At 42.1% G+C, this 26,803-nt stretch overlaps 1 protein-coding gene across 5 annotated transcripts in view; it reads right to left on the bottom strand.

Moving 5' to 3' along the window:
- Positions 1–19,114, bottom strand: part of LOC133116554 (zinc finger E-box-binding homeobox 2-like) — an 88,383-nt gene extending 69,269 nt beyond the window's left edge. For 2 of the 5 annotated variants that reach the window (XM_061226231.1, XM_061226232.1), the window contains exon 1: positions 16,971–17,152. In XM_061226231.1, the coding sequence (XP_061082215.1) occupies positions 16,971–17,043 (73 nt within the window). In that variant the 5' untranslated portion in view covers positions 17,044–17,152. Of the gene's footprint in view, positions 1–16,970; positions 17,153–17,251; positions 17,333–18,949 lie in introns of those variants that run through there. The other 3 variants (XM_061226229.1, XM_061226226.1, XM_061226228.1) reach the window with 3 other exon arrangements.
- Positions 19,115–26,803: the final 7,689 nt, after the last annotated feature.

The following is a 26,803-nucleotide window of genomic DNA, read 5'->3' as shown; positions in this document are numbered from 1 at the left end:
TACAACGGTAAGGAGCCAGAAATGTGTGAATGGTCCTGACTATCCCCCGGCCCATGTGACAGGTCTACAGCTGCTGTGTCCATCCTTACGCCACGCAATCACACGCAGGAGGTCTCATATCTACGCTGGGATGTCAGACTAAAGTGGGGACATGTAGCTGTATTTCACCTGAGCCTGTCTCACTCGAGTGTATACAGTGTGTGAAATAAAGCTCTCAATCTCTATTCTCACGCAAAAGGCTTGTTTCCCAATACTTATCCCGGTTCAAAAAAAGTTACACACGAGTACCAGTTTTACCATACCTTGGTTGAGAGGTACAGCTTGAGAATGGACTTCATTCTGGATTTCAGGCTTTTTTTATTGATTAATTTCTATATATTATGTTTAGGAACACAAGCGGTGCTTGTGTTCAGTGTGAAGAAAAACTATAGTATTTCTTTTCAATACTATACTTACAAATCATTTTAAAGGCCTTTTTGGTACCAGATTTATACGAAGTGTGCGTGTGTGTGTGCGTGTATATATAGACACTGGAACAATCACACATCCTGGTGCACATTAATGAAATCTTCTTTGAAGCCTGAGACATTTGCCTCCATCTTATTCTCCCACTGACTTAATCAGGACAGTCAGAAGATGAACGCTCCATTCATTAAAACACCATACATTTGGAGGTAGCGTTCGGGCCATCAGTGTCTATCCCGGCCTCCGCGTGAATTATCCCCGAAATGAGACACGGGCACTGACGGCGGCTCGGTCCAGAGACAGAAGGAAAAAAAAAAAAAAGCTCATGACTGAAAAGTTTGGAAGTTTCACAGCAAGCGAAACCCAGACAGCAGAGCGTCTGACGTGAGAAACTCTTCTCTCGCTGGTGAAGAACAGACGCACGGTGGTTCAAACTGTCACGCGGCTGGCGCTGTGGAGCGCGCACTCACATTATCCGCCCATATGCGGCATAGCTGCAGGTAGGAGGGAGCGTGGCATATGCCAGCTACACACTCCTCCCGCCACACTTGGCTTTCAAACCGGAGCGCTCCACGCCAAACCGAGGTACACCTACCGGCGCCCGTCCTCAATACGGGTCGCAATGTTTAGCAAACACGTTCACCTGCACACTGGCACGACGAGGAGGAGGGAGAAATGCGGGAAGCGTTTACACAACCTCCGCTGCACTCTGCACTTCTTTTATAAATTACCTCATCAGCCAGTGAAATTAACACCGATTCTTGCAGGCAATTTCTCAATTTCCAATGCTAATTACGTTTTTCTCTTTACTTTTAAATTCCGTACCACCTGTTTAGGGGAAGACATCTTAGGCAGTGAAGCCGCGTTTAATCACAATTTTAATTAACCGCCCCGTAGATGTGAAAAAGAAGCAATTATAATGCAGATGACTGATGATTTTTCCACATTAAATTGTTTTGTTTCGTCGTCATGTTGATTGCATAAATACAGGCAGAGTACAATTTTTATCTATTGTAATTTTGTAATTGTTTTCCAAAAAAAACACTGTTTTGGATTGACTTGACTTTATCTGTTTACAAATTGTTTAATTTTGTTAACCCTGTAATTGCTGCTACAAATCTGCATTGTGGTTTCCATTCAGACCTCGCCTGATTGGCCGGTTTTCAGTGTGAAGAAAAACTAACAGCAGATTTGATAACACGCATATTATATGAGGTATACCATAATTCATTATGGCACTAATTGTTGCCTGCCCCGGGAAAAATAAACGCATTTCAGGACTGAGATTATGGTGAAACTTATCTTCAATTTGTTGTTGCAAATGCTACAGCGATTAATGATTTTATTTGCCAATGACACATTATCAACAATTACCATTTTACCAATGTAATTACCCCACAATTAATTTCACAATCTCAGCGTTAAGTAATTTCAAGGAAGACAAACTCGGAGAAATTGGGAGTTGACACTATGCATGTTGTAATTCTGCCGAAACTCATTCCCATTAGAAGACAACATTTTGTCACTACGAGAAGCTGACATGAATTTTGCCTCTTATAGTGCTGTTGCTAGCCACTACAGAAGCTCTATGTAAACATATAAATCTGATCACTTTGAGGCCGGGCTAAGTACGCCATTATGCCTCACCTCAAACTTTACAAACCATTTAAGAAAATGAAAGGCAGTCACTCCACCTCCCTTCAGCTCTGTGCTGAAAATCAAACCGCATATGAACATCAGACTCATAACTTTTACAGGATCATAAAAGAAGCGTGCATTCTGAAGAAGACCAGTGCGGACCGGGGGTTTTTACAGGCCTTCGTGGAGACCCGACTTTGCATTAATGCCGCAGACTGCCATCATAAAAAACGTTCAGAATGATGAATTCTCGCTTTTTTCATGTGTTGACTTCAAACAAACCAAACCAAAAAACTGAAGTGTAAGAAATGGTCAAATAGACTTTGTAGACTGGACGATTCCTTTTGATGGTCACTCTTTTTTTTGGGATAGCGAACATGCTCACAAGTGGGTTTTGGCGGGGTGGGGAGAGGGAGTTTGGGAAGATTGAATGGCTGTCACAGAGATGCTGGGACACCCTCAAAAGTCTCCTGGGATTGACGTGAAGGCACTAACCCGCTAACCCTTGGAGGCCCACGTTCTCCCTGATATCTGATGGGAAACAAAGTACCTGTGGGACCAGGGCCCTGGCAGAGCCGGCCTCCCCCAGGTCTCACACCCTGACCTGACCGGCATTCCTGCCTGCCCACCAGCCCTTCCCCATGGCTACCTCCACCCAGCTGCCTGCCCCCTAATCTCACTGCAAACATCATTCAGTTTGAGCAGAGACAACGCAAGGGGCTTCTCACAGACTCCCAACGAGAGCACCTTCACCAGGCCTCCACGGGCCAACCGTGGGAGGAGAGAGGGAGAGAGGGAGAGCGGGGAGGGGGGGAGAGAGGGAGAGAGGGGAGGGGGGGAGAGAGGGAGAGAGGGAGGGGGGGCAAGAGAGGGAGAGAGGGAGGGGGGGCGAGAGAGGGAGAGAGGGAGGGGAGAGAGCATGGACCAAATGTTAACCTGCAATGCTCTAAGTTGTTTTTTGGAGGTGACATGCTCAATAGCTTTCCCTTCAAATTTGGAAACCTTTCACCACCATCTTTCCCACTGGCCTAAACAGGAAGAACAAAGATAGAATGAGCAAATCAAACGCAAAACAAATCTGTGACAGTACTGAAATAGTCAGTTCATGCATACGCATTTAGTGAAATAATGCTGTACAGCAAAACATATCCATGAATACACTTCATTTATTTGGTTATTGATTTATTAATTTATTTCAATGTATTTGCTTATATATATATACTTTAAGAGCATCCTCACTGAATATTAGTTCTGATGGCTGGAAATAAACAGACCATTAAATCCTCCCGAACTGTGACAAGGCCAATATGCCTGCAGACAATACCAGGCCTTCTCTCGTCCTTTGTTCCCAGCTTAACAAAACTCTGCCGTCACACCACTTTAACTCAATGCTGCCTGTCGAGAGGCCGTCACCCCGCCCGGCTCGGCCCGGCCTGTCGCGAGGCCGTCACCCCGCCCAGCCCGGTCCGGCCCGCCGCCCGCAGAGCCGCCAACAAGGAAGGGAAAAACCCGACCGAGGGGGTACCATACTTCACCGGTCTGCGGCCGCTAAACAGGCAAACTGCGTACCAAAGATTTAAAAAAATAAGTAAAAAAAACAAAGATAGCCATGCGGAAAGAGTTGATATGCCACCTCTAAGGCTCGCCGACAGTGAGAATATACATTAAGAGGCTTGTGTGGCTTCTCTCAAACTCGGTCTTATGAGATTTTGCCGCTTCACAATGCATTTTCAGACCGCTTTGTATCGCTGTACAGACAGAATTGGAGCAGTGAGATTCGCTCAAAGTTTCAGCGCAAAAGGACTTATTTTCTTAAGTGGCACAGAAGGAAAATGTGGAGGGGAATATAACAGTGTTGCGCATTCAGTTTGGATCCAGCACTTTCATGTTTAATTTGCCCAATCCAGCCTGACTGACAGTGTTTCTGTAGGTTTGTTATGTAAAGGTGGACGACATCCTGACCGTTAAACAAAGCGAGAGGGAGGCTGGCCAATCAGGAACGTGTGCCGCACGAGCTCCTCTCTTTTTTCCCCTTTCTTTTTCCATTTTCCTATTTTTTTGCAGAAAGTATCTCTGCCAGCTGGACATTGGATACCCAGCACTGCGCTCCAGAACACCGGCAGTGGCCTCACAGAAAGAGCGCATTTTCCTTTTTTTCACTGTCAATATTCCAAACAGACAACATCAGGAATGCGGGCATGTCAACAACCCCCTAAAAAACCTAAACTAGGAGGTTGACCGGAGCAGCCTGGTCCTAACAGGGGGAGAGAGAGGGCACCCCATGAAAACAGGAAGTGCAGAGCAAGCCCAGGACCGTTTCTGTCCTCATCATTTTGCACCCATTACCCCTGGGATATAAACAATTTCGCTGTTCTACCCCAGCCAGACAAGCTTTGTCTCTCCCTCCTGCCCTGCTTCTGACAAGCTGCTCATTCGCTGCTCACTGGCTGATTGCTATCTGCTCCCTGGCTGCTTATTGGCTGCTTGCTGGCTGCACATTGGCTGCTCATTGGCTGCTCACTGGCTGCTCACTGGCTGTCTCTTTCCCTGGCTATTGCCCTGTGAGGTTCTGGCCTGCCAATTTGGACTTGAAGCTTGACTGGGCTGATGTGATGCGTGCACCTCCAGGGAGGCCCCTGAAGCTGATGAACAGTTATGTCAAGTGGATTTTGCTCTGACGGGAAAAGGTAACCTCTGCGTTTGAGGAAAAAAACACAACAAGGTTAAAGAGACCGCGCGGCACTGCTCAAGTCCTGACACCGGCCTCCACGTCCCCTTTCGCCCAGACTCCCCTCCCCCCACAAATCCTGGCTGTCAGTATAAGTACTAATTGCAGATGTGCCAGCCTGTCGTTATAATAAAACTGGAGACAGTGCAGACATTAAGTATGGCTCCCTCATTTGTGCGGCTGCTGAAAAGGTAGCATAAATGAATATTTCATTACTTTAATTACTGAGGAATGCTCTATTCCGCCAGTCTCAGAACAAGTGTTGCTGTAACTAATTATGAGTGCAACCCACTAAAACATGAAAACTAATAACATCACAGATTCCCTGATTGCTAGGTTAGAAGGTACCTCTGCATGGCAGGATGTCGAGTTCCAGATTACACCATTTTAAAGCCGTAGCTGCTGGATGCTACATTAGAAATTGTTTTTATTTCCATGAGACTACACCTTCATTTTGTAAAAAGAAAGCTGCCGAAATGACTGCGAGGGGGCATCCCTGCCTGCATTTTTAAATGAGCACTGATGTGTCCAGACACCTGAACCATGAAGAGCAATTTGATTAATCCTTAATTCAAATGACTAAGTACCTATGTAGTTCCATTCTATCAGCCTGACTACAAGCCCCACGTTTACCGGATTTGGCTGTGGCTTCCTCATATGCTGGCACAGTGAAGTGCCTTTAGAGTAGTTTGCTAAAATCCCAAACAAACATTACGACAGTACTGATGGACATACTGACACTGACATGTTTTGGTTTAAAGGGGGAAAAAAGGGGCGATATGGGGGTGGTAGCGATGTGGGGGGGGGGGGGGGGGGGATAGTGGCGCTGTTTTGATCGGCATGTTAACGCTAATGCCCTTAAGTAGTAAGAATAACAAAGAGATACAGAGTTTAGCTGAGGAATGCTGGAGGCAGAAACACGGTGAGATAAGTAGGCCGGTTGGCGGGATGGGAGCCGGAGTGCGGTCGGCTGGCGAGGCAGTGGCAGCCCGTAAACTCTCGGACTGCAGGTGAGCGAGAGGCGCCTGCCGCTATCTCTGTCCGCCGGACGGGCTGAGCACCGCCCGTCTCCCTGATTATCCCCCGCTACCTGAGGAGGTGTTTGTTTGACATTTGTGTCTGACAGCACTGGGACATGGAGCCTTCTCAGGAACTCCCACCCCAGTCAGAATGTATTAACATAGGCCCTTACGTTTCAGAGACCATACCCAGTCAGAATGTATTAACATAGGCCCTTACGTTTCAGAGACCATACCCAGTCAGAATGTATTAACATAGGCCCTTACGTTTCAGAGACCATACCCAGTCAGAATGCTTCACATACTGTCTGCTAATGCCCTACTCTGAAGCTGATGGACCAATGCTGTATTCTGAAGCTGATCAGAGAATGATGTCTTCTCAAGCTGATATGTAGAGGGGAAAGAGAATTTTGCTTCTTTCCAGTTTTGGCTGCCTCGCCAAACATGTTTCAGCTTCACTTGTACAGGACTGGTTTAAATCTCTCAAAAACAACAATTCCCTGTCTTTCTGTAGTGGTCAGTTTGAACAAAGTTTGATCACCAATACCAAAAATGAACATAAATCATAAATAATCAGAATTTCTAAAGATGACTAAACGTCTTCTGCAATCACTTCTTTAGACATTACACCTCAGTGTGGTGACAAAAGAATGAAAGTGATTTGGACCACAGCTGTCTGGGAATGATGTAAAGAGGGAGAAACTCCATCCTGCACAGGGTACCGACAGGGTGAGAGAATAAAAGCAGGCTTTAATGAGGGAAGTCATACATTAGCTTGCAGTGATGTCAGCAGCCGGCCCCATGACAGCTATTCACCCGTATGTGAGAGACCTAGATATCCAGATGTCATGATACCTTAATCTGCTGATCTGTTATTGATTGTTCTATGTGCCCATGACCTTGCCAGAAGTGTTCTTCCAACCGACAATCAAACATACATCAAAGCGTGTGTGTATGTGTGTGTTCCCAACCAAGCTGAAATGTACGCACTGATGAAGCCAAGGCCAGAGCACCTTTCTCTCTTTCTCCGTCTTTAAACGCGGGCGACAATTCCGCTCGCGAACGTACGCGTAAGGCAGAAGAGCTCATCCAAAAAGAAGTAAATTAAAAATGAAAAACTAGGCCCATCCAATCATATTCTTGTGTCTGGCATACGCTGGAATAGAGCTGCGCTGTTGTGTTGGGGGATTTTTTCGCTTCCTTATCATTTACAGTAAGCTGTCAGTTCTGCAGTCAGCATCGTCTCATTATTGACCTTGCACACCCTACGTTGTTTGGTCTACGGGGGCACACTGTGCTACAAATGGAAGTGTACTGCCTTTTAACACCTTCGCATATCTTCACCAACGACCAGGAAAAAGTCTAACCCATTCCAGTCACCTTGAAGATTTGTATGTTTTCATTATATTTAATACGAGCTGGAACACAAAATGAGCCTCACAAAGGCCCCAGCGTGCTGTATGCATTGTGACGAGCACACAGTATTACAGAAATTCTGAGACGCGTACACGGAATTAAAACACAGACCTTATGGTAAAATTGAACAAATTTGAATGTTAGTTTACACCTGTGCTACATAATTGCTGAAAATCCCACCTCAAGTATCGTGCAAATAGAAAAGCTGACACGTTTTGAAGATCACAAACAAGGAGTTGTGAACAGCGTGTCTCGTCAAGAAGAAAAAAACAAGAATGGACAGATAAAAACTTGTGAAATGAAGCTTGGTACTTCAACGTGTTTCTTTTTTCTGTTGATTTTCCTTTTCCGAAAGCATTAGGAGTTATGTATCTGCATCTTTGTATGCAAATGTGAGAGTATTTCAGCTCCAAGGTGCTGCCAGTCCCCTGATTTCACAGCTCCAACGTTTACCTCTCCAGCTACGCTGCTGAAAGTACATAAAGAGAGAGAGAAAAGGGGATTGCGAATGTGTGCAAGTTTATCTGAAGAGTCGTGACACGGTGCGGGTGTGTGTCACCTCGCTGGGACGTCGATATGAACTGTCAAATCACAAGAACACACTGACAGAGGGGCTGAGAGTTTCAAACATGCAGGAACAACACGGCAAACACATTTAATTCTGTCACTTCTTCTCCGTCGTTCATTCTTTCACACCAAACGAGACGCCGGGTCGCTGACAACCTGGACTGGTGACACACACACACACACACACACACTCACACACACACACACACACACACACACACACACACACACCGTCATACATACGCATGCATACTCACACTCACACACACACACACACACACACACACCGTCATACATACGCATGCATACTCACACTCACACACACACAAAAACACACACACACACTCACATATACACACGAACACCCGCACACACACACACACAACGTCATACATACGCATGCATACTCACACTCACACACACACAAAAACACACACACACACCCATACACAAACCATCACATATGTACATGCACATGCATACTCACACTCACACATACACACGAACATGCACATGCATACTCACACTCACACACACATCCACACATACACACAAACACCCGCACACACACACACACACACACACACACATACATGTACACGCAAAAGCAAACACATGCATACTCAAACATGGGCACACACAAATACCAGCGTAAGTATAGAACAAAGACACGGTCTTGTTCTTTTTTAACTGAAGTACTTTCACGTTCCACACCGTTGTAAGGACAGACTATAAGCGTCCTACGGAAGCCTGCGAGGGACAGAAAGGCTGGAAGCTCTGACACACTCAGCATGGGCTGTCTGCGTTTCAGAAATACACGTCTTTACTCTCACAGTGAAAGTGTTGGTAGTATTCGCACCATAATATTTTATTTTAAGCCACGGATAAGAGCGGGGGCCGGGGGGTGCTTATCGTTTGGCGAATCGCGTTAGTCACCGATGACATTCGTAAAAATCAGCGCCCCTAGTGGTGTTCCGTGGTCTGCATTTGGGAGCGGGGGGCTGAGGGAAGCACAGACCCTGGAGCTGGAGGAGTGGTCCCTCTTCGCCAGACGGGGTGTGGTTACACAGGGTCACCCACCCGACATCCAAACACCACGCGTGCAAACGCATGACGAGACCAAAACGATCGCTCCGGCACCAGACCATCACTGCGGATCGCCATCGTTGTCACCCCCCGATTCCCCACCCCACAGATCCCGGCCTCCGGCATTACAAATTACGTATCTGCATCTCCCTATGCAAATGTGAGAGTATTTCAGCTCCAAGGTGCTACCTGTCCCCTGTATCACAGCTCCAACGTTTACCTCTCCAGCTACGCTGCTGAAAGTACATGAAGAGAGAGAGAAAAGGGGATTGCGAATGTGTGCAAGTTTATCTGAAGACTCGTGACACGGTGCGGGTGTGTGTCACCTCGCTGGGATATGAACTGAAGGGACACACACACACACACACACACACACACACACAAAGGGATTCACGGCAACACGAGAGGGAGCGAGGCGAAGCGGCAGAAACCCTAACTACACCTCCCCCTGGGGAGCGAGCGCACAAAGAGTTAACCAGCCTCCTGGCACAGGAGCAGGGGTTAATATCACATCGGCCTAGTAACGCATTATCCCAGCACCTCCCCGAACAAAAGGCTCCTTCTGCAAACAGACTCCTGCATTCCCCCTGTGTCCAAAGGTGTTTGCTGAAGTAAATCTGCCCAAATCCAGCACAGATTGGGGAGGGAGGGGGGAAGGTGTACACCTAATCCTTTTTCTTAACAAAAAGTTCTGGGAGGGGGGGTGGGAATCTGGAATTCATATCACATGATGCAGTTAAAGATGCAGCATCCCCTTTCACTGACTGGGCCGGCTGGATTTGCATACATGATTCCCCGCCGGTTTAGGAGGGCAGAGAAAGGCTCGCAATAAAGACACCTCACAATAAAGACACCTCGCAAACCGACTTAAGAACAGTCTACATTTGTTTATCGTCCATACCCTGTCCTGTTTAATCCATCTCGCTCTTGGAGACGTACAGAGCCGGACTTAATTGGTGGGAAATTGGATGTAATTTATCTGACAACAAGAGCTGACAACGATGTGAGTTCTGAAACTCCTGGGTCGTGCTTTTCTGTGGCAGCGTTGAAAAGACCTGTGAAGTTCGATTAAATAATACTTTTTTAAATATGGACGATTGTTCTTTTTGAGTAAATTCAATTTCTGTAAATTAAATATGTTGTTCCAATCACTTGTTATCATTCCTCAAATTTTCAGTAGCTACAGCATGTACTCACACGCACACACACGCACGCACACACACACACACACACACAGGACTGGTGAAAAGCGCTCAGGTTTGAGTCGGGAGAGAAAGCCTTTCGCCGGGACGGGACAAAGCTTTCGCCGGTCCCCGCGCTCCCGTTACAAAACGAAAAACAAACACAATCGTGTGCGACACGGACACACCTGCCTCAAACTATTATAGACTTCTTAGAGCAGAACCTGATCCCCCTCAGACACGTTTCTCTCGAGTGTTGGAGTGAGTGGTCATGAATAGCACAGGCATGCCATCTTGTAACACTATCTGGCTGACAGGAGAGGCAGGCCCAGTGAAGTGAGCTATATAAGGCGCGTTACCAAGGGAGGCCCGACAAACAGCCACAAACACCTAAGTTATTTTGCTCACCACCCACCCTTCTCTCCCTCTCTCTCTCCCTCTCTCTCTTTTCTTTCGCTCCTCTCGCTCTCTCCTTTTTTCCCCCCTTTTCATCCCAGTCTTTCTGATGTTGAATGCAAATGCAGGCTTCTGGCGGTGAAAGGGCCGGATTGTGATTAAGCAGAAGAGCAGCCCTTTTCTTTGTTCTGGCCCCGGGGGATGTTTACTGGGAGAGACACGGCGGATCAGATATGAAAGGCATTCAGGTCAGCATTGATGTGAGCGAAAGTGAAATCATACCTAAGGCATTCCGCAGACCGCGGTGTCAGAGGTTCCACTGCACCGAGCCGGGGCTGTGTGTGTTCTCCCCGCTAGGCCAAAATATCTTCACAGGCGAGGCAACAACAACAACACAATAAAAAAAATAAAAATATATTTAAAAAAGCAGGGGGGAGGGCTTTTTTTTTTATTATTTTTTTTTTTTTTTACAATTTAGGGGCAAAAGTTTTCCATTCCGTTCCTTCCAACAACAGGAGCGATAGTGTATTCTTATTTTTATTTGGTAATCCGTGTTTCTATATTTCAGCATTGCAGCCTGGTCTGTTTGACTATGAAGTTCTTTGGCTGGTAACATCAACACATAATGCTGGTGTAGGGTCCCCCTGCGTAACAGGTAACGCCATCTCCTTTTTTACTGAATTTATCAACGAGTTTCTGTTTGAGTGTGAAAGTGTGTGGGCTTTGCCTGGCGACACCATATCAAAACGGACGCCTCTGATCGCTGTCCTCAGAGTACTGCGTCCAAAATCTCAGTCCAGCTTTAAGATTTCACAGTACCCCCCCCCCACTCATTCATTTATAAACATCATGGTAGAATGCTAGTCATTAGTCAAGGTCTCAAATCATACACCACTGCTAAAGCTTTTTTTTTTAATACATTTATATATATATATATATATATATATATATATATATATATATATATATATATATATATATATATGAGCAAAATTTATGCTTAAAGTGTCTGTTGAGTTCTGGCAGTCTTTTTATAAAATGAATTACAGTAGATGCCCAGGATATAAAAAAATACAAAACTGCATCACTTCCCTTGGGAAAAAATCTTAGCAAAAGGACAATGAACATTTGAACTCAGTTGCCTCCATAAATACAAAATTCCTTAAATTGATCTTTGTGTGCATGCTTAGTAAGGGCATTCCATATTCCCACAGGTAGGAAAACCCTCCGCGGATCACACAATGTGGCCAAGCTTCACGTTTTTTTAAAATTGGCCTTTACTTCCCACCATTTTGATTAAATACAAGGCACAGAAAGGATGCCATTGCAGGTGTACTTAATTTCCCGTAAATGCTACACAATGCTTTAAACTACACAACGGTGTAAAAAACAACCATTAACTTAAAGCGCATTCTTGAAAGCAAAATATAAACCCCAATAGGGTCGCAAAAAGAAAAAAACCATATTCACCAACCGCTCAAAACGCTCAAAACGCTCAAAACGCCAAACGGCAGCCAAACTCATTTTGAGAATAACAAGAAATGAAGACTCTCAAACGACAACAACAGAAAGAATTATATAATTTTGTCAATCAAAATAAACAAATGACCACCCAGAAAATCCTTTTCATTTTGCATATTTATAATCCCAAAACTGTGACACGTTATCACCGTCACCTAGTGCTACGAGTCCTTAAAGCATTATTACGATGTATTTTAAGCAACAAATCAATAAAATCTAGTCAGCACAGAGGTCTCTATCCACCCCTCTCCCCAACTGCCACTGCAAATAGCATGCCATCCTGTCTGACAGAGATTACTTCTCCCGGGCTCGTAAGATCTGCGGTAATTATTTCACTTGCTTAAACAAAATAATCCTTTTCTAAACAGTAACGCACAGCAAACCTCGCTTTCCCGTTTTTTTTTTCCAGACCAAAAAATAAAGACAAAAAAAAAAGCCCAGCAGAAAAAGGTGTCTGCTTTGGCTGCGTAGACAATTGCACCCTTGTGAGAAAGCCTTCATGAATGGTACAGTGGACACCCCGGCACTATTGACGTTATAAACATGTAAATGAAACACATTACCACTGACAATCACTTGTCTGTGAGCGCCCTTGCAAACCTCCTCCCTGGCGTCTCCCGCCACAGAAGCACAGATGCTGCCGCCTACCTTGGGAAGGGAAATCGGCGAAGAAAAGGGGGTGAGAGAGGGAGGCTTTTCTCCCCATCGGGGAGCGAATGCACCTTAAAAGCAAATGTATAATAGAGATGGACAAAATGTTTAGACTGGGGAGGGATCTGCCATTGTCTGGCCTGAAAGCATCAGCGAAGCTAAAGAATTAGCAGGCCCCTCTCCCTACCTTTAGCCTCAATGCACAAGGCTTTTATAATCACATTCAGGGCATTGTGTTAAACTCTTGGAGCCAGAGGAGCTGGCTTTTTTTTATGACTACTTTTTTTTTACCTTAAATTATGTAATCAATATATTCTAGTGGGAACATCTATTATTGAGTGCCTTTGCGTTGATTGAAAATGAATAGCTCTTTGTGTAACAGGAAATCTCAACAACAAAAAAAATCTATTGAAAGGAAAAAACTTTACTGAAACTTAACTCCCTAAATTTGAAGTCCATTTTTGCTGTGTTTGTTACTAACAGACGCAGTGTCTGGATTTTGCCGGCTCCAAAACAGGGAATTAAAAGAGTAATAATAAAGAAATAAGAAAGTTGTGGCACACTTCAAAGGGTTACGGCGCATGGGCATGTGTGTGTGCCCAACGCGGTGTGGTAGCTCTTCCCTACAGACGCAGATACACACTGTCACACACCAAGCAGACGACGCTTCCCCAAACCATTTCCCTTCATCACAACGGAAGTCTTCCTTCAAAAATAATCTCACTGAAAGAAATAAAATGCTACTGCAAAAAAAACAGTGCGTGTGTTTGTGTGTGTGGAGGGGGGGGTGTGCAGAGTGAAAAAGAATCATTTTCACTTGTGCTGGTTGACTAATCGACTTAAACAAATCAGTCCGCAGAAGAGTTTAACAGCTGCACTTCCAAAACACCGGGCACTCCCTCTCAACCTAGTGTGACCTGGTACACCTGGAGGTACTGAACAGCGGAAAGCCCAGCTTTCGACGCTGTGGTCCTTTAGGTACTGCGCCCAGGCAGGGAAGAGTACGGCTGCACTAAGTATATGCTGCTAACAGGAAATAAGAATATTTGTGACCGAATAAAAGCAGGCATAGCCAACCACACCAAGGGTTAATTTCACATTACGCAGAACATGATTGGGTCCTCACAATGATGCTATAACGAGCAGTCCCAAATGGTTAAACCAAGTTTAGAAATTAATCTCAAGCACAGTGACCAAGGAGTGACTGAAGACTGATGATACATGCCATCCACTTGTTTGCCATGTTTTCAACCGAAATAGCAAAACCTATGTAATTGAAATAACCAAGATTGTTTTTACACCAAACCACACAGAGGCTTGTTAAATATTACTTTCCCATTTAAAAATGAAGTATTCGCAATTACTTGAAATACAATATCACAGCATTCGCAGTGATGAGGTATCACACACTGAACATACTTTTAAATACAAGATATACTGATATTTCCTCCCACAGAGTTACAGATTTCGGATAAGGGGCAGGACCTTGAGTGCTTTGAGTGAAACAAGAGTACCCCCCCCCCCCCACACACACACACACACACACACACACACACACACACAGACATGCCCCATTCACACACACGGGCGACCAAGTGAAAGTGTAACAAAGTTACAACATGCACCAGGCGGTTACTGACCACCTGATGTCCTCACAGAAATTATCAGGCTGACTTCTTTCTTTCAATTTCTTCTTTCAAATTTGTTCAACACAATGTCTTGTCATTTCTGTATATTATTATAATCGTTGTTGTTGGTGTTGCAGGTGGTGTTAATAATAATAATAATAATAATAATTATTATTATTATTATTATTATTATTATTATTATGATGATTATGATTTTTATTATTATTATTATTATTAATAATAATAATAATAATAATAACAACAACAATAATAATAATAATAATAATACAAATCATAATCATAATCATAATAATCCTTCGTTAACTACGCTACCTTGACGCATTAGTTCTCTGTAGGCTATTGCAGTATTTATTAGTATTAAAAAATGTTAACCACCCCCACCCCCCCCAACTAATTAACTAATGCCCAATTAAAATATATTTACATTGTCACTTTATACAAACATGCCAGTTTTCTTCCTTCTCAAGTCAACTTTCCCAGATTTCTGTTTTCCAAAGCCCTTTCTTTCTTTTTACCAAATTCAAGGAATTTCTGTATCACTCCGATAAGCATCATCATATTTAGTGTTATCGGCCAGGACACCGCTCCGCTCTGACATCTTTTCCTGGGAAGAAGAAACCCCACTCAGCTCAGATAAACCCAGCCATTCCCAAAGGAAAAGGCATTGGAAGCATCGCATGACAAGAGAGACATTTTAAAAAAGGGAAAACGAAAGAAAACAACTTAATTTTTTTGCTAACCCATGCGTCGAAATAGACAAACAGGCAAACGACACAACGATATTTTTCATTACAACAATTCAAAAATAGTAAAATATGAACAATTTCAAATGTAAATATATTTTTAGATATTAGTTTGCCTGTGCTTAGCATGTTAGTTATTTCTTAATATGGAACTGGTATACATATTTTAAATAAACCCCGCAATAGAGCGTTTTACAGGTTACTTTATCGGAAAAACACGCTTGCTTTAAAGCTGGCTTTGGGCACACACTCAAAATATGTTATTTTTAATTTAGCTATTTCCCAGCGACAAAGCTTTTCCAGTGAGATAGTACAAAATAAATACATTACAGGTTATATTATTCAAGCACCCCCAGCCTTCTCCCTAAACCGTTTGCTGTGCCCAGTTGAAAAGGGCTACTTCACTCCAAGCTTTTGTTATTCAGTAGATCAGCAACGTGCTTCAAGCTACTTGTAAGCAGAAAAGACCCTCAACGACTGACATTGATTTTGTCAAATCGATACACAACATTTAATAAAGAAAATAAGTAAAACATAAAATGTAGATGGGAGAATGCAATTTAATCTCTGCTATTAAACAGAAAAAAGGCAGGAAAAAAACACTTCGCTTACAAGTCGATACATTTCTACTTGGCTAATATCTTCATAAAAACGTAAACAACGGTAACACAATAATTGAAAAATTAAACGCAACACTGGAAACTGACGATTTCAAAAACACAAAAGTAGTACAATTCTATTTCTAAAGCATTTTGTACCAATATATCCTTAAAGACAGCAAGAGTCCAACTGATTTTTGAGCTGTAAACGACCGGTTTATAAAAGACACAAAAGGAAAGCTACAAACGAATGCTCCTTTGTACAAATTCATCAGTCACTCCACATATGCATCAATAAATCCAACACATACGACTGATTCGGCTATTCAAAAAGCACGACGTGTTTTTAAAAGACAAAATGTGCCTTTAACCCCTCTGATTAAAATAGGACAAAAAGCTCACTCTTGCAATCGCTTACTAACTGTCAATAAACAATAAACATTAGCTACTGTGTCGATGTAGCTTACTGCTAATATATGTCAGTGGATCTCATAGTTATTTAGTTTGCTCGATTGCTTGTTTATGTTTAGCTTTGTGTGTTTGTTGTAGAACTATAGGCTACACATGTGCAAAAAGAATTGTACTCTTTTCTCCCTTAAAACAAATGGCATAGTTATGTGCTTCTAATTTCAGAATTCAGGATGAATAACGCTTGAGAAAAAACGTAATTGGGTAAAGTACGTGGAGACACCAGGTTGTATAGCTTGGACCTACTAGCGTGTAATTAAATTTAGCCCACATATAGGAATGAATGAAATTAATCCCGGAGCACTTGACAAAGTAGCGGAGGAAGCAATGTAGCGTGCTGACTGAGTGAGCAAAGAAACTGCCCGATATAAGCGGCACAAACTATATAAACGTCTCCAAGAAGAATCCACAGGTATTTCAACTTAGAACAAACACGCAGTCACATAACGGTTTTCACCTAAAGGGAAATAAAGAGTGCCTGAACCGTTATTTAAGCCCTAAACTTTCGAGCAATCCTCCCCTTCCCACTACGCCTTTCAGCCCTTCTTAAACTCTGTAGTTTCAACTCTGGTAAGTTCCGTGCAAGCGGATCTTAATACAGTTGAAATTAAAGCACTGACTTTATTTTTAATTAAACCAGAGGAAATTGTGATTATACACGCTCGCAGGCTTTTAGTACTCTTTCTCTGTATCTGTCGTCAACTCCCATTGAAACGCAGGGTTACACGAAAATACAACAGGCGATCGCTTTCGCCGGGGCGAACGTCCTGTTAACCAGTGACAAAATTACATCCAAACATGCACACGCATTTCCCCGTATCTTTTTCGTCTTTCTTTTCTTACCGTTTTTCCGTCTTGGGTTGGCTTGTTTTCGTCTCTTACACCTGGGGCCATCCGCCATGATCTCGGGCTTCATTGATAAGAGTGGATCAGATGGCAGTTCGCATGGACTCGACTCCTTGAATCGGCAGCACGCAGGCTCAATATCTAACAACCAAACACACCAACAATATGGGCACTGTGTGATCCCATCTGAATGCAGGGCGTCAGAATGAACATTCAAATCTTAGGAACACAATAAGTAATAACTCCAGATACGTTTAGCCTTGGAACATTTGACTGACCCTAAATGTTCTGCCTCTTATCTTTGCTTGATCTTTTGATGAAACTGTGATCAAACGGAACGTAAGGACAGAGGACAGGGGCCGGGCAAGACAGCAGGCAGCGGGAGAGAGAGAGAATTACACCTTCGATATTAGTCATAATTCACGATGACTGCCTATGGGGAATGTGATGTTTTACGGCATTTAATTTAAATACGAGGTGTCTGAGCATTTTAATCAAAGTTCGCCCAATAACTATTTTAACGTGAGTGGACGCGATATATCGTAACGTCCTGTGACTGAAATGTGAAATAATATGTTAAACTTCTTGGGGATAACTACTGTTGTTCATATTTCCTACAGAAACTTCTTTCAACTACAGCTACTTTTTTTCAAACTTCTCGATACAGCACGGTCACGAGCAAGACATTGGATTTTCCCTTCTTAGTTTCATACAAAGTTACGCGAATGACAAAGTATGGCTCTCAGTCAAATTTGGGATTTTTGCAGATGACAAAGGGTCCTGTTTCATCAGCAGCAGTTTTCACAGACATCGGCTCAGGGATTAATACAAACGGACGGCAGTGAAACATGCAACAGATGAACTGTACCTAACATTGGAAATTAACCCATTTTATCCTGTCCAAAAGCAGCTTTTTGCATTCAGTTTAAGAGTAGGCTGTTCCCCCAAACTCCAGTTCACCAGCAAAGGTAAGCTATATGTGATTAGTTTGAGTTTTGTTGTCATTGATTATAGTCACAGCTAATACTTTATAAGTATTCTTTATAAGTATTAGCTGTGGCATAAATACTAATACTTGTGTAGGCAATATTATGCTGCCTTAAAATTATAATTATATAATTAATTATTAGTGTTTAATGTTAAATTGATGTTAGAAAAGCAAACAAACAAAAAAACTTATATTGCGCCTTATGAAGCCTTGATTTGCTAAACCATGCAAAGGTATGGATCACAGTGACACCAGAACGGCTGGTGTCACATTAAAGAATATTGTCTTTGGTTGGCCTCGGTCTCTGTGTTGCATCGCGATGGGAAACGAAGCATGACAAGGAAAACAAACAAAAAAAACGCTCACAGAACATAAATAAGACGGAATCGTGGTAATCAATGGCGAACAGTTTTGCGAGATCTGGGAATATTAAGTAAAACACTAAATCTCACTTGCGGTTTTGTCTCTGACAGAATTTATATAAAGCCAAATATTTGTCATTACACTAACTAATATTTGCATAGGTTGTATAATGAAACGACATATGTGCTTTAACTGTCCATCTCCCAAAACGCGAAACTAGGTTCACCCGTAGGAAATAAATTGTAGTTACGTTGTTACTTTATGTAAAAACAGTAAAATAGATTGCATGGCTGTGATGTATGTTTTAACTGGGACGCAAGAACGCGCCTATTTTCAAGCAGGTCCGAATAGTCCGAGAGAATTAAAAAAATAAAAAATAAAATACAATAGACCATAAAGTAGTGAATATACAGTAGGAAATGTGTTGGCTGTTTGTGTGTCTATATGTGTATGTATGCGAATTAACCTGCACCTTTTCACCTGCACAGGTAGGGTAAACTTTCATGAAAAACGCGAGAATGAAGCTAAATTCTAGTGCAAGCAGCAGGAGACATCTCTTGCAACATTAGATACTTATCTATCTATTGCAAAACTGCTAATATAAAAGCAGAGAAATCACACCTACCTTATTATTTACGTTACTATCTTTTCAAAGAGTTCGGATGAAGAGAAACCGACTGGAACCAAAGTAATGTGGAGAAACGAGGATCCTTCCAAAATGGTAATAAGCCTTAGAAATAGTTGGAAGAAGGACCGTTATTCCTGCTGGGCAGGTTAGAACTGATCTCTTTCAGGCAGTCCAGGAAACAAACCTGGGGACGGGCTGACGTGTTACGCCTCTTCTAATGACATTTTTTTTCTTTTGCTTTTCTGTAATACAGAGGAGAGACCCTGAAACACACGCCACCTATCTTCACGGAGAGGGATAATTGAGGAGCGCCCAAACGTGAGCATCTTCTGGAAAACGTGATCAAGTTATTTCTCTCTCTCTCTCTCTCTCTCTCTCTCTCTCTCTCTCTCTCTCTCACACACACACACACACACACACACACACCACACACACACTTTATCTCTCTCTCTTTTCTTTTTTTGTTTATGACCAGAGAGAAAAGTAGACTGAGTTGGACTACCTTTTAATCTAAGCAAGAATAATATTTGAAGAAAGTTCTGACACCGTATTCGGGTTTTTCCCTCCACAGAAGTCACCAGGGATCTTGCGGAAATCATCTCGTCGCAGATAATGGTTCTCACAAACCAATGATCAACTAACAGGGCCGAAATATCTGCTTTTTTTCCAAGATTCTCGTGTTTATGATTGTGGAGCATTTATGTATTTATTTATTTATTGATTTGCATGTCTGAATATGCACGCCTTCGTTTATTAATAGGACAGTAGCCTAACAAATAGACAGAACGCAAGAGTTAGCCTATGACTCGATTTTATTTTATCTTTATAATATACCTAGCGATATATTTCTGTCAGTGATTTCCGCACTGTTTCTTGCTTTATTTCCTTCAGCACTACCTTCAGCACTATATATATGTTTTTTCTAATGGTTAAACTCCTCCGGCAACCCAATTAACCAAGGCGCCGGACCAGGTGTGATTTATTTAATCAGAATTCATATTCATTAATGAGCAGAGCCGAGTGTTGAAAAAAAAATGCAATATTGAAATGACCATGTTTTAAAGCGCATCCCCCCCCCCCCCCCCTCTCTCTCTCTCTCACACACTCTCACACACACACTCTCACACACACACACACACACACAGAAGGGAAAAAGAGGACATGCCATGAGCTGGCACATGCGTGAGAAACTATTTTCATGCCAGATGTTAAATATATTAAGGGGTGCTGTTTATTTATTTACCTACTTACTTACTTGTTCATTGCTTACTTGCTTACTTGCTTACTTGTGTACTTGCGTACTAACTTACTTGCTTACTTAATTACATAGTAAAGCAATGTCTGTTTCTGTGCATCCACACGTACGTGGATGGAAGGCGAGGCTCCACCGTTGGAGAGCAGTGATTGGTTATGTAAATAAAGTTTTTTTTTATCTCTCCCTCTCTCTCTCTCTCTCTCTCTCTCTCTCTCTCTCTCTCTCTTCCCCATCTTTATGCAGTTATCTACTGTATGGATAATTAAATCATCAATCAAGGGGCTTGCCTATTTGATGCCTTTGTTCAAAGCCAATCGGGTTCCAGGGAACTGGTAAGCGCCAAGCAAAGGAAAGATGCGCAACATCTGGAATTGGGGAATTTTCTAAAGGCTGTAGATTAGTAGCAAATTTCGAGTTCTGGCCCCAAGAGAGTCATTTCCTTTCTAATATTTCTCTGCCAGTGTATATGTATCTATATGTATAATATATACATTATTATTATCATTATTATTATTATTATTATTATTAGTATTATTAGTATTATTATTATTATGTTATGGATAATAATAATAATAATAATAATAATAATAATAATAATTTGTTTTGCAGACACGTTTTCCAGTAATGAAAATGTATTGATTATTGATATGGTATATTATATATATTTATTGATGATTAATTTACATGTGGATGTTTCAAACTGCGTTTTTGATGATTTATTATTGGAGCTTGGAAAAGTGACAAATCTGTTCTTGTCTTTATTGTTGTAATACTTTGTGTTTATTTCGCGCATTTTTAAATGATCTATTTATAGGCGCCCTGCTGACCTGCAGCGCAATGGCCAGGTATATCGCGCACTTCTTTTGGTAAGTACTTACTCTAACTCTTAATCGCACTCGGCCAAATAATGTATTTATTTACTTATCCATTTATTTATTTATTTATTCATTAAGTGTTTTTATTTTCACTCAATCCTATACCTTCATAATCTCGTTTTCCCTGGATGTAGATACAGATTTAGCCTAGAATGAAAATCCTCGTTAAAGTACGGGATATATTGCTATGATAAAGTCTCCGTGTTACCCTTTTCATCGTTTTAAATGGTTTGAGAGAAACCCAGATGTTGTTCAGACGCGCTGCGCATGATGTTCGTTTTGTCCATGTGTATTAAAATGAGAATCAGTGCTGCCTGCTCGATAGCAGCAGGAGTCTCCGTGCTGATGCGTCAGCTCCAACTCTTGCTTGTTAAGTGAATCCCTTCTACAAGTGACACCCTTCTCTTTTCGCTTGAATGTCCTATACAGCGTGAAATGGGATCACGGTTGATAGCAAACCTTCAGTGGGACCTTGAGGTTAATTCGTCTGTTAATTTAATGGAGAGAACGTAACGCACCCACTTTTTAGCAATTAAGATAAAGTGAGTGATTGTTTTAAGAAGGCTTCGTATTCTTATTATAAACAGTGAACTTCGCCTGTAGGAGAGATTTGGATCAGATTTAGTTATCCTATTACCGTTTAAAAAAAGGTGAAATGCCATCAAGATATATTATTTAAATATGCATATGCAAAAAATATGTGTGCCTTCTTTTTAAAGCCAGTTTTGCCAGTAAGTCGTTGTATGATGTTACCTGTATGCAAAGTATGTGTACCATAGTTTGTATACCCGATTATTTTATGGATAAATTGCACATAGTAAATTGCCTTGTTACATGTTCGGTATAAGACATTGCGATGCTTGTTTTCGAGAACGGTGTCGTATCTGCAGGGATGATGCGATTGTAAGTGTTTGAAGCGTCACTAGTTTCTGTGCGACTGTCTGTATGTTCCGTATGTGGATACATTTTGACGATGGACTTAATAATTAGGCCTACCTGAATAATTATCCTCCGAATAATTTAAAGATCTCCAAAACAATACATCTAATACCTTAATTGGATGAAATATGCAGTTGTCACAACGACATTTGTGTTTTCACCAGCTAATAACTGACAACATCCAAATGACTAAAAGCAAATATTTGGAGGAAGGGGTGGGAGGTTTAACATGTCAGATCTGGTCTGAAGGTTTTTAGTCATGTCTTTTTTACTAAACAATACAGAATTAATTCTAAGAGACATGATCCCACTTAGACATACTTTATTTGCAGCATACGGGCGTAAAGCAGGAGAAAGACAACTGTGCCATATTTTTCTTCTTGTAAAAAATACTTAGTACTGATAAACAGTATACACTCGTCCTGTACATGTAGGTATACCTTCTGATTTTATGATAGCAATGTTAAGAGTATTAAGGTGACACTGTATGTACAGTACAGCTTTAAAGTCAACCAGATCAGTTGTTTTTAACAAGTTACATCTGGTCAGTTTTTTGACAGACACACAGGCAGGCTACATTTCTCTTTTTTGCATCATTTTTCCATGTGATTGTTTGGAGACTGGGGATTTAAAACTGCTCCCTGGAAATCACACATCTGCTAATAAAGAGAGGATACACAGGTGGTGGAGAATCTCCTGATTAAATATGAAGGAATACAATGAGGAGTCACTGTGGCAGGCCACTGTCCTCCATACGGTCCTGCTCTGTTTAAATCTGAGCTCAATCTCACATACGGTCCTGCTCTGTTTGAATCTGAGCTCAATCTCATGACATTCAACAACAACAACAAAAAGAAAAACCACAAACGCAATATAAGATGAATGTGTCGAGGCAGTGCATTTGATGAGGTGTGGAGGGCCTCACCTGTAAGGCAGATCTGAACATGTCTGTAGCCTGTTAGACTATTTTATGGAAACCTTGAGTCTTAATTTCCTATATTAATATGATTTTTGCCAGAGGGCACACAGAATGAATAGAATATTAATTTGCATTTATTTTGTAAAGGTAAGTTCAGAGGTCAGCAAACAAGAGGTACAATGATATTAGAACACCGTTTTCACTCATAACGTCGTCTTCTGCGTCGACAGCTTTATCTGACCCTCCAGACATACAAACCCCTCACTGAAAAACACTTGCTTTGTTCATAACAGTCTATGTGTTAGAGGTCCAAAAGAAAACATCTGTCTGCTCTGTATTAGCATCTGAGGCAAGCTGCTTCATTTAAGCTGTCACTGAAAGAATGCATTACTCCACAGAACAATTACACCACGACAGAGTCCGACTTTATACGCGGATAACAGCTAAGTTTAACAAGCCCGCAAGTACTGAGAGTGTCTTCCTAGGCCGTACTGTAGATTTCTCAGTGGGGCTGGCACTGATATTTTGATTGGGATGCTGTAGATATGATGTGATTTGGTGCGCTGTTGTTACTTATGGAGCAGGGAACATGGCAGACTGATAGACAATTAAAGAAGAGAGAGGAGCGGAGGCGTGTGATCTGGAGGACTCTGAAACATGCAGAATGAATTTGGTTTACATTCGCAAACAGGCCTTACAGGCAGCGTGCGTTTTGTTTCTCAGACCGTTCCTCAAATCACAACTCTTCAGATGTTGTTTCACCGCACATGAAAGAGAGCTGGGAGAGGTCGCTGCATAACCCAACGCCGAGACGCAGAAACTCACATCAAATAAGTATCGATTTTCTCAAGTTGCTCTTGTTAAATTCAAAAGTGGGATCCCGCCAAACACTGACCACGTTATTAGCCGCTCTCCTATATCCGGGCTGTTTTAATAGGATCAAGTATCAAGTTGTGCACTTGTGTTTCTTTTTTTTCTCTTTTGTCTCTGGAAAGAGGTCAGTTCCCAAGTGACCAAAAAAGTACTATCTGGGGAGATGCTATGTGGGACTCACAAAAGCAGTGTTTTTGTTTTTTGATGTTGCTGTTGTGTTAAGCGCAGTCAGAAGGACGGAGCCACGACACGTTTGATTCTGATAAAGCAATCTTTCTCCGCACCATTTCCCCCAACCCCTCAAAGGTAAGCTCTCTGGAACAGGAGCAATTCCACTTAAGAAATATGACTTATTGCCCTGCTGGATTAATAATTGACATTTGCTATGATTAATTATTAATCAAACATTTGAATAATTGTTGTATCTCTAATCTCAACATTCATTTGCATATCTGCCTTTTAAAGTCGGCTATTATATGTGAAAGCCACTTTCTCTTTGGACTCAAAGATATTAGAAGTGTTTTCCTTCCCTCCTTGACTCCCCTCCCTGCCTCTTCAAATTTCTCCAACGGCCATTTCATGTGGTCCAGACTGAAAACCCCAATTAACCAATTAACAAATGTCTTTGTGTGGATACATACGATTGTCATCATACCATCTATATCTTTTGAAAAATCTATTTTTTAGCCTTATTTAAAAAAAACAAAAAATATATATATATTTGAAAGGCTATAATATTATTCTGCAATATGAAAACCAGGCCAACTGTTGTATCATTAATCTTTGATTCTAGCACCTGAATCGCATAGCAGCCTGAGCATGGCCTAGGTTATGATTAGTTACAGTTCTAGAACAATCCAAAGAGAAGTCAGAAGAGTTGAGCAGACCGCAGTGGGCAGAGCGGAACCCCTCTGTCCTGAGCCACACTCCACACAACCCCACCTTTCACTGCTGTCATAGCTTGGGTCAGGCTTTGTGATAGGCTAGATGTAGTTCAGTAATTTAATATGAAAGGAATATAACTGATAAAACATGAGATAATCTAAAGTAAACTTTTGATATTAAGAATGTTTTTAAAACATTTTATTCCACACATTCTCAGAAATGAAGGTATGAAAAGTGCCAAATGTACAAATGTTTGTCGCTGGGGCGGTACATGGAATTGTACCTCTAGCCAGCAATATATAACTCATTTGTATATTTTTTGCTGGGAAAGCATACTCATTTGTACCCAAAGAGCAGTTTACGAAATATGATCCTTGAAGAACAAAAAAGTACCACCACTGTCACTTCATTTCTGAGAGTGCAGTCATTAGTGGTGTTCTGGCTGTGGAATGTCTACATGACTCACGTTGCCCACAGCTGACCACCCTGACCGAATCAGAAGGGAAGGGCAAGGAAGAATTCACATGGTAGGGAGGTTCCCATTGGTTGTATCTTTGGGCAAGTACATGTCCCTCAAGTGCTCAATTAGGCCCTGATTGGTCGAAAGTGGAATGAAGAAAAAAATATCCAGCCAATCAGAATCATCACTTGCCTGTTTCCTGTTTTGCTTTTCCAAAACTAATCTTAAACACATTCCCAAAACTTAAAACCTTTTTTTCTGAGAACCATTGTGTGTGTGTGTGTGTGTGTGTGTGTGTGTGTGTGTGAGTGTGTGTGAGTGTGTGTGTGAGAGTCAATAAAACAAGCTTTACACAACCTTCATTCTTTGTCACTTTATTTTACTCATCGTTTGCCTGGTATCTCCCCAGCACTGTAAGTGTGACGTACGGATTTCACTTTTGTGGCAGAGCCAGAGAAGACAGCACCGTTTCTCATCAGATGGAGAGCTGAGGTCTGGGAGACCAGCATCCATAATAACAGTACTCAACCATCTCCTGTGTGCTTTGGCAAAATCGGAACGTTTTACCGTCAGTGATTATAGGTCTTCCTAAATGAGACCATATTAAAGAGGAGACATATGTTCAACACTCCAGTCAGGCTACAAGAAAGGTATCTTGGCTATTCAATATGGTATAATATATCATTTTTCAGGATAATTAGAGAGGGAAAAAACATGGTGAGAACTATTATTACAGCCATAAATTACCGAATAAGGTAGGAAACCTCCTGCAAACTTACTTCATAGGGTTCAAACTGCACATATTTTCAATTGGCACGTGACCGCTTCAAGCGAAACTAGGCCTGTGTGAAGCACGTGTGTGGACACGCACTGATTTTAGCCTGGGCTTGCTCTGAGGTCTCAGGCCTGAGGTCTTTGTTGTGACAATCTTGTGTTGTAAAAAGCGCTATACAAATAAAAAATGAAATGAATTTCTACCAAAGTAGAAAAAAAAAGCTCACCTGCCTTTATACTATCGCATCAATCGAAACAGCTCAGGACCAGCCCGATTGCGAACATCTCGGTGAGAGACGTGCGGTTCTGCCGCCCGCGAGACGGCAGCTCCTGAGATCCCTTACAGCACCAGGGCCCCCCCCCGTAACGCACAATACGCCGCCTGACAAATACACGCCATTAGAGATATGAAATGAAGGACTATTGTAATGGTTCTCCCCGCAATGCTCCCCTGCTCGCTGGCCTTGCACCTCTCCCTCTCTCCGTGTTTTTGTAGTACCCCAAACAGAGGGAAATTGAAGCCGGCTGATTCGGCTTTGATGCCCGCGCTTGTTGTCGAAGCGCGCGGGGATTGAAGAGACTGTTGGCCACAATTGACTGCGACAATTAGGCGATGATCAGAGGCTCGGAGTGGAGCACTTAAAGGGTAATTTACATGTCAGTTTGTCGAATTAAAAAAAAAAAAAAAGAGGGGGAAAAAAAAAGAACGATATTCAGCTCAGATTTTTTTTTTATTTCTCCGCGCCTTGTAAACTGTAATTTGTCCTGCGCGAAGAAAACGTGGGGAGAAGAGCGAGGATAACCATTAGCATGTGAAAAGAGGCAATCACGGGGCCAGGGCCGGCCCATTGTCCACTTGCTAGCACTGATT

This window comes from Conger conger, chromosome 17 (genome assembly GCF_963514075.1).
Source record: "Conger conger chromosome 17, fConCon1.1, whole genome shotgun sequence".
NCBI lineage: Eukaryota > Metazoa > Chordata > Actinopteri > Anguilliformes > Congridae > Conger > Conger conger.
This window is presented reverse-complemented; position numbering and strand designations above follow the sequence as displayed.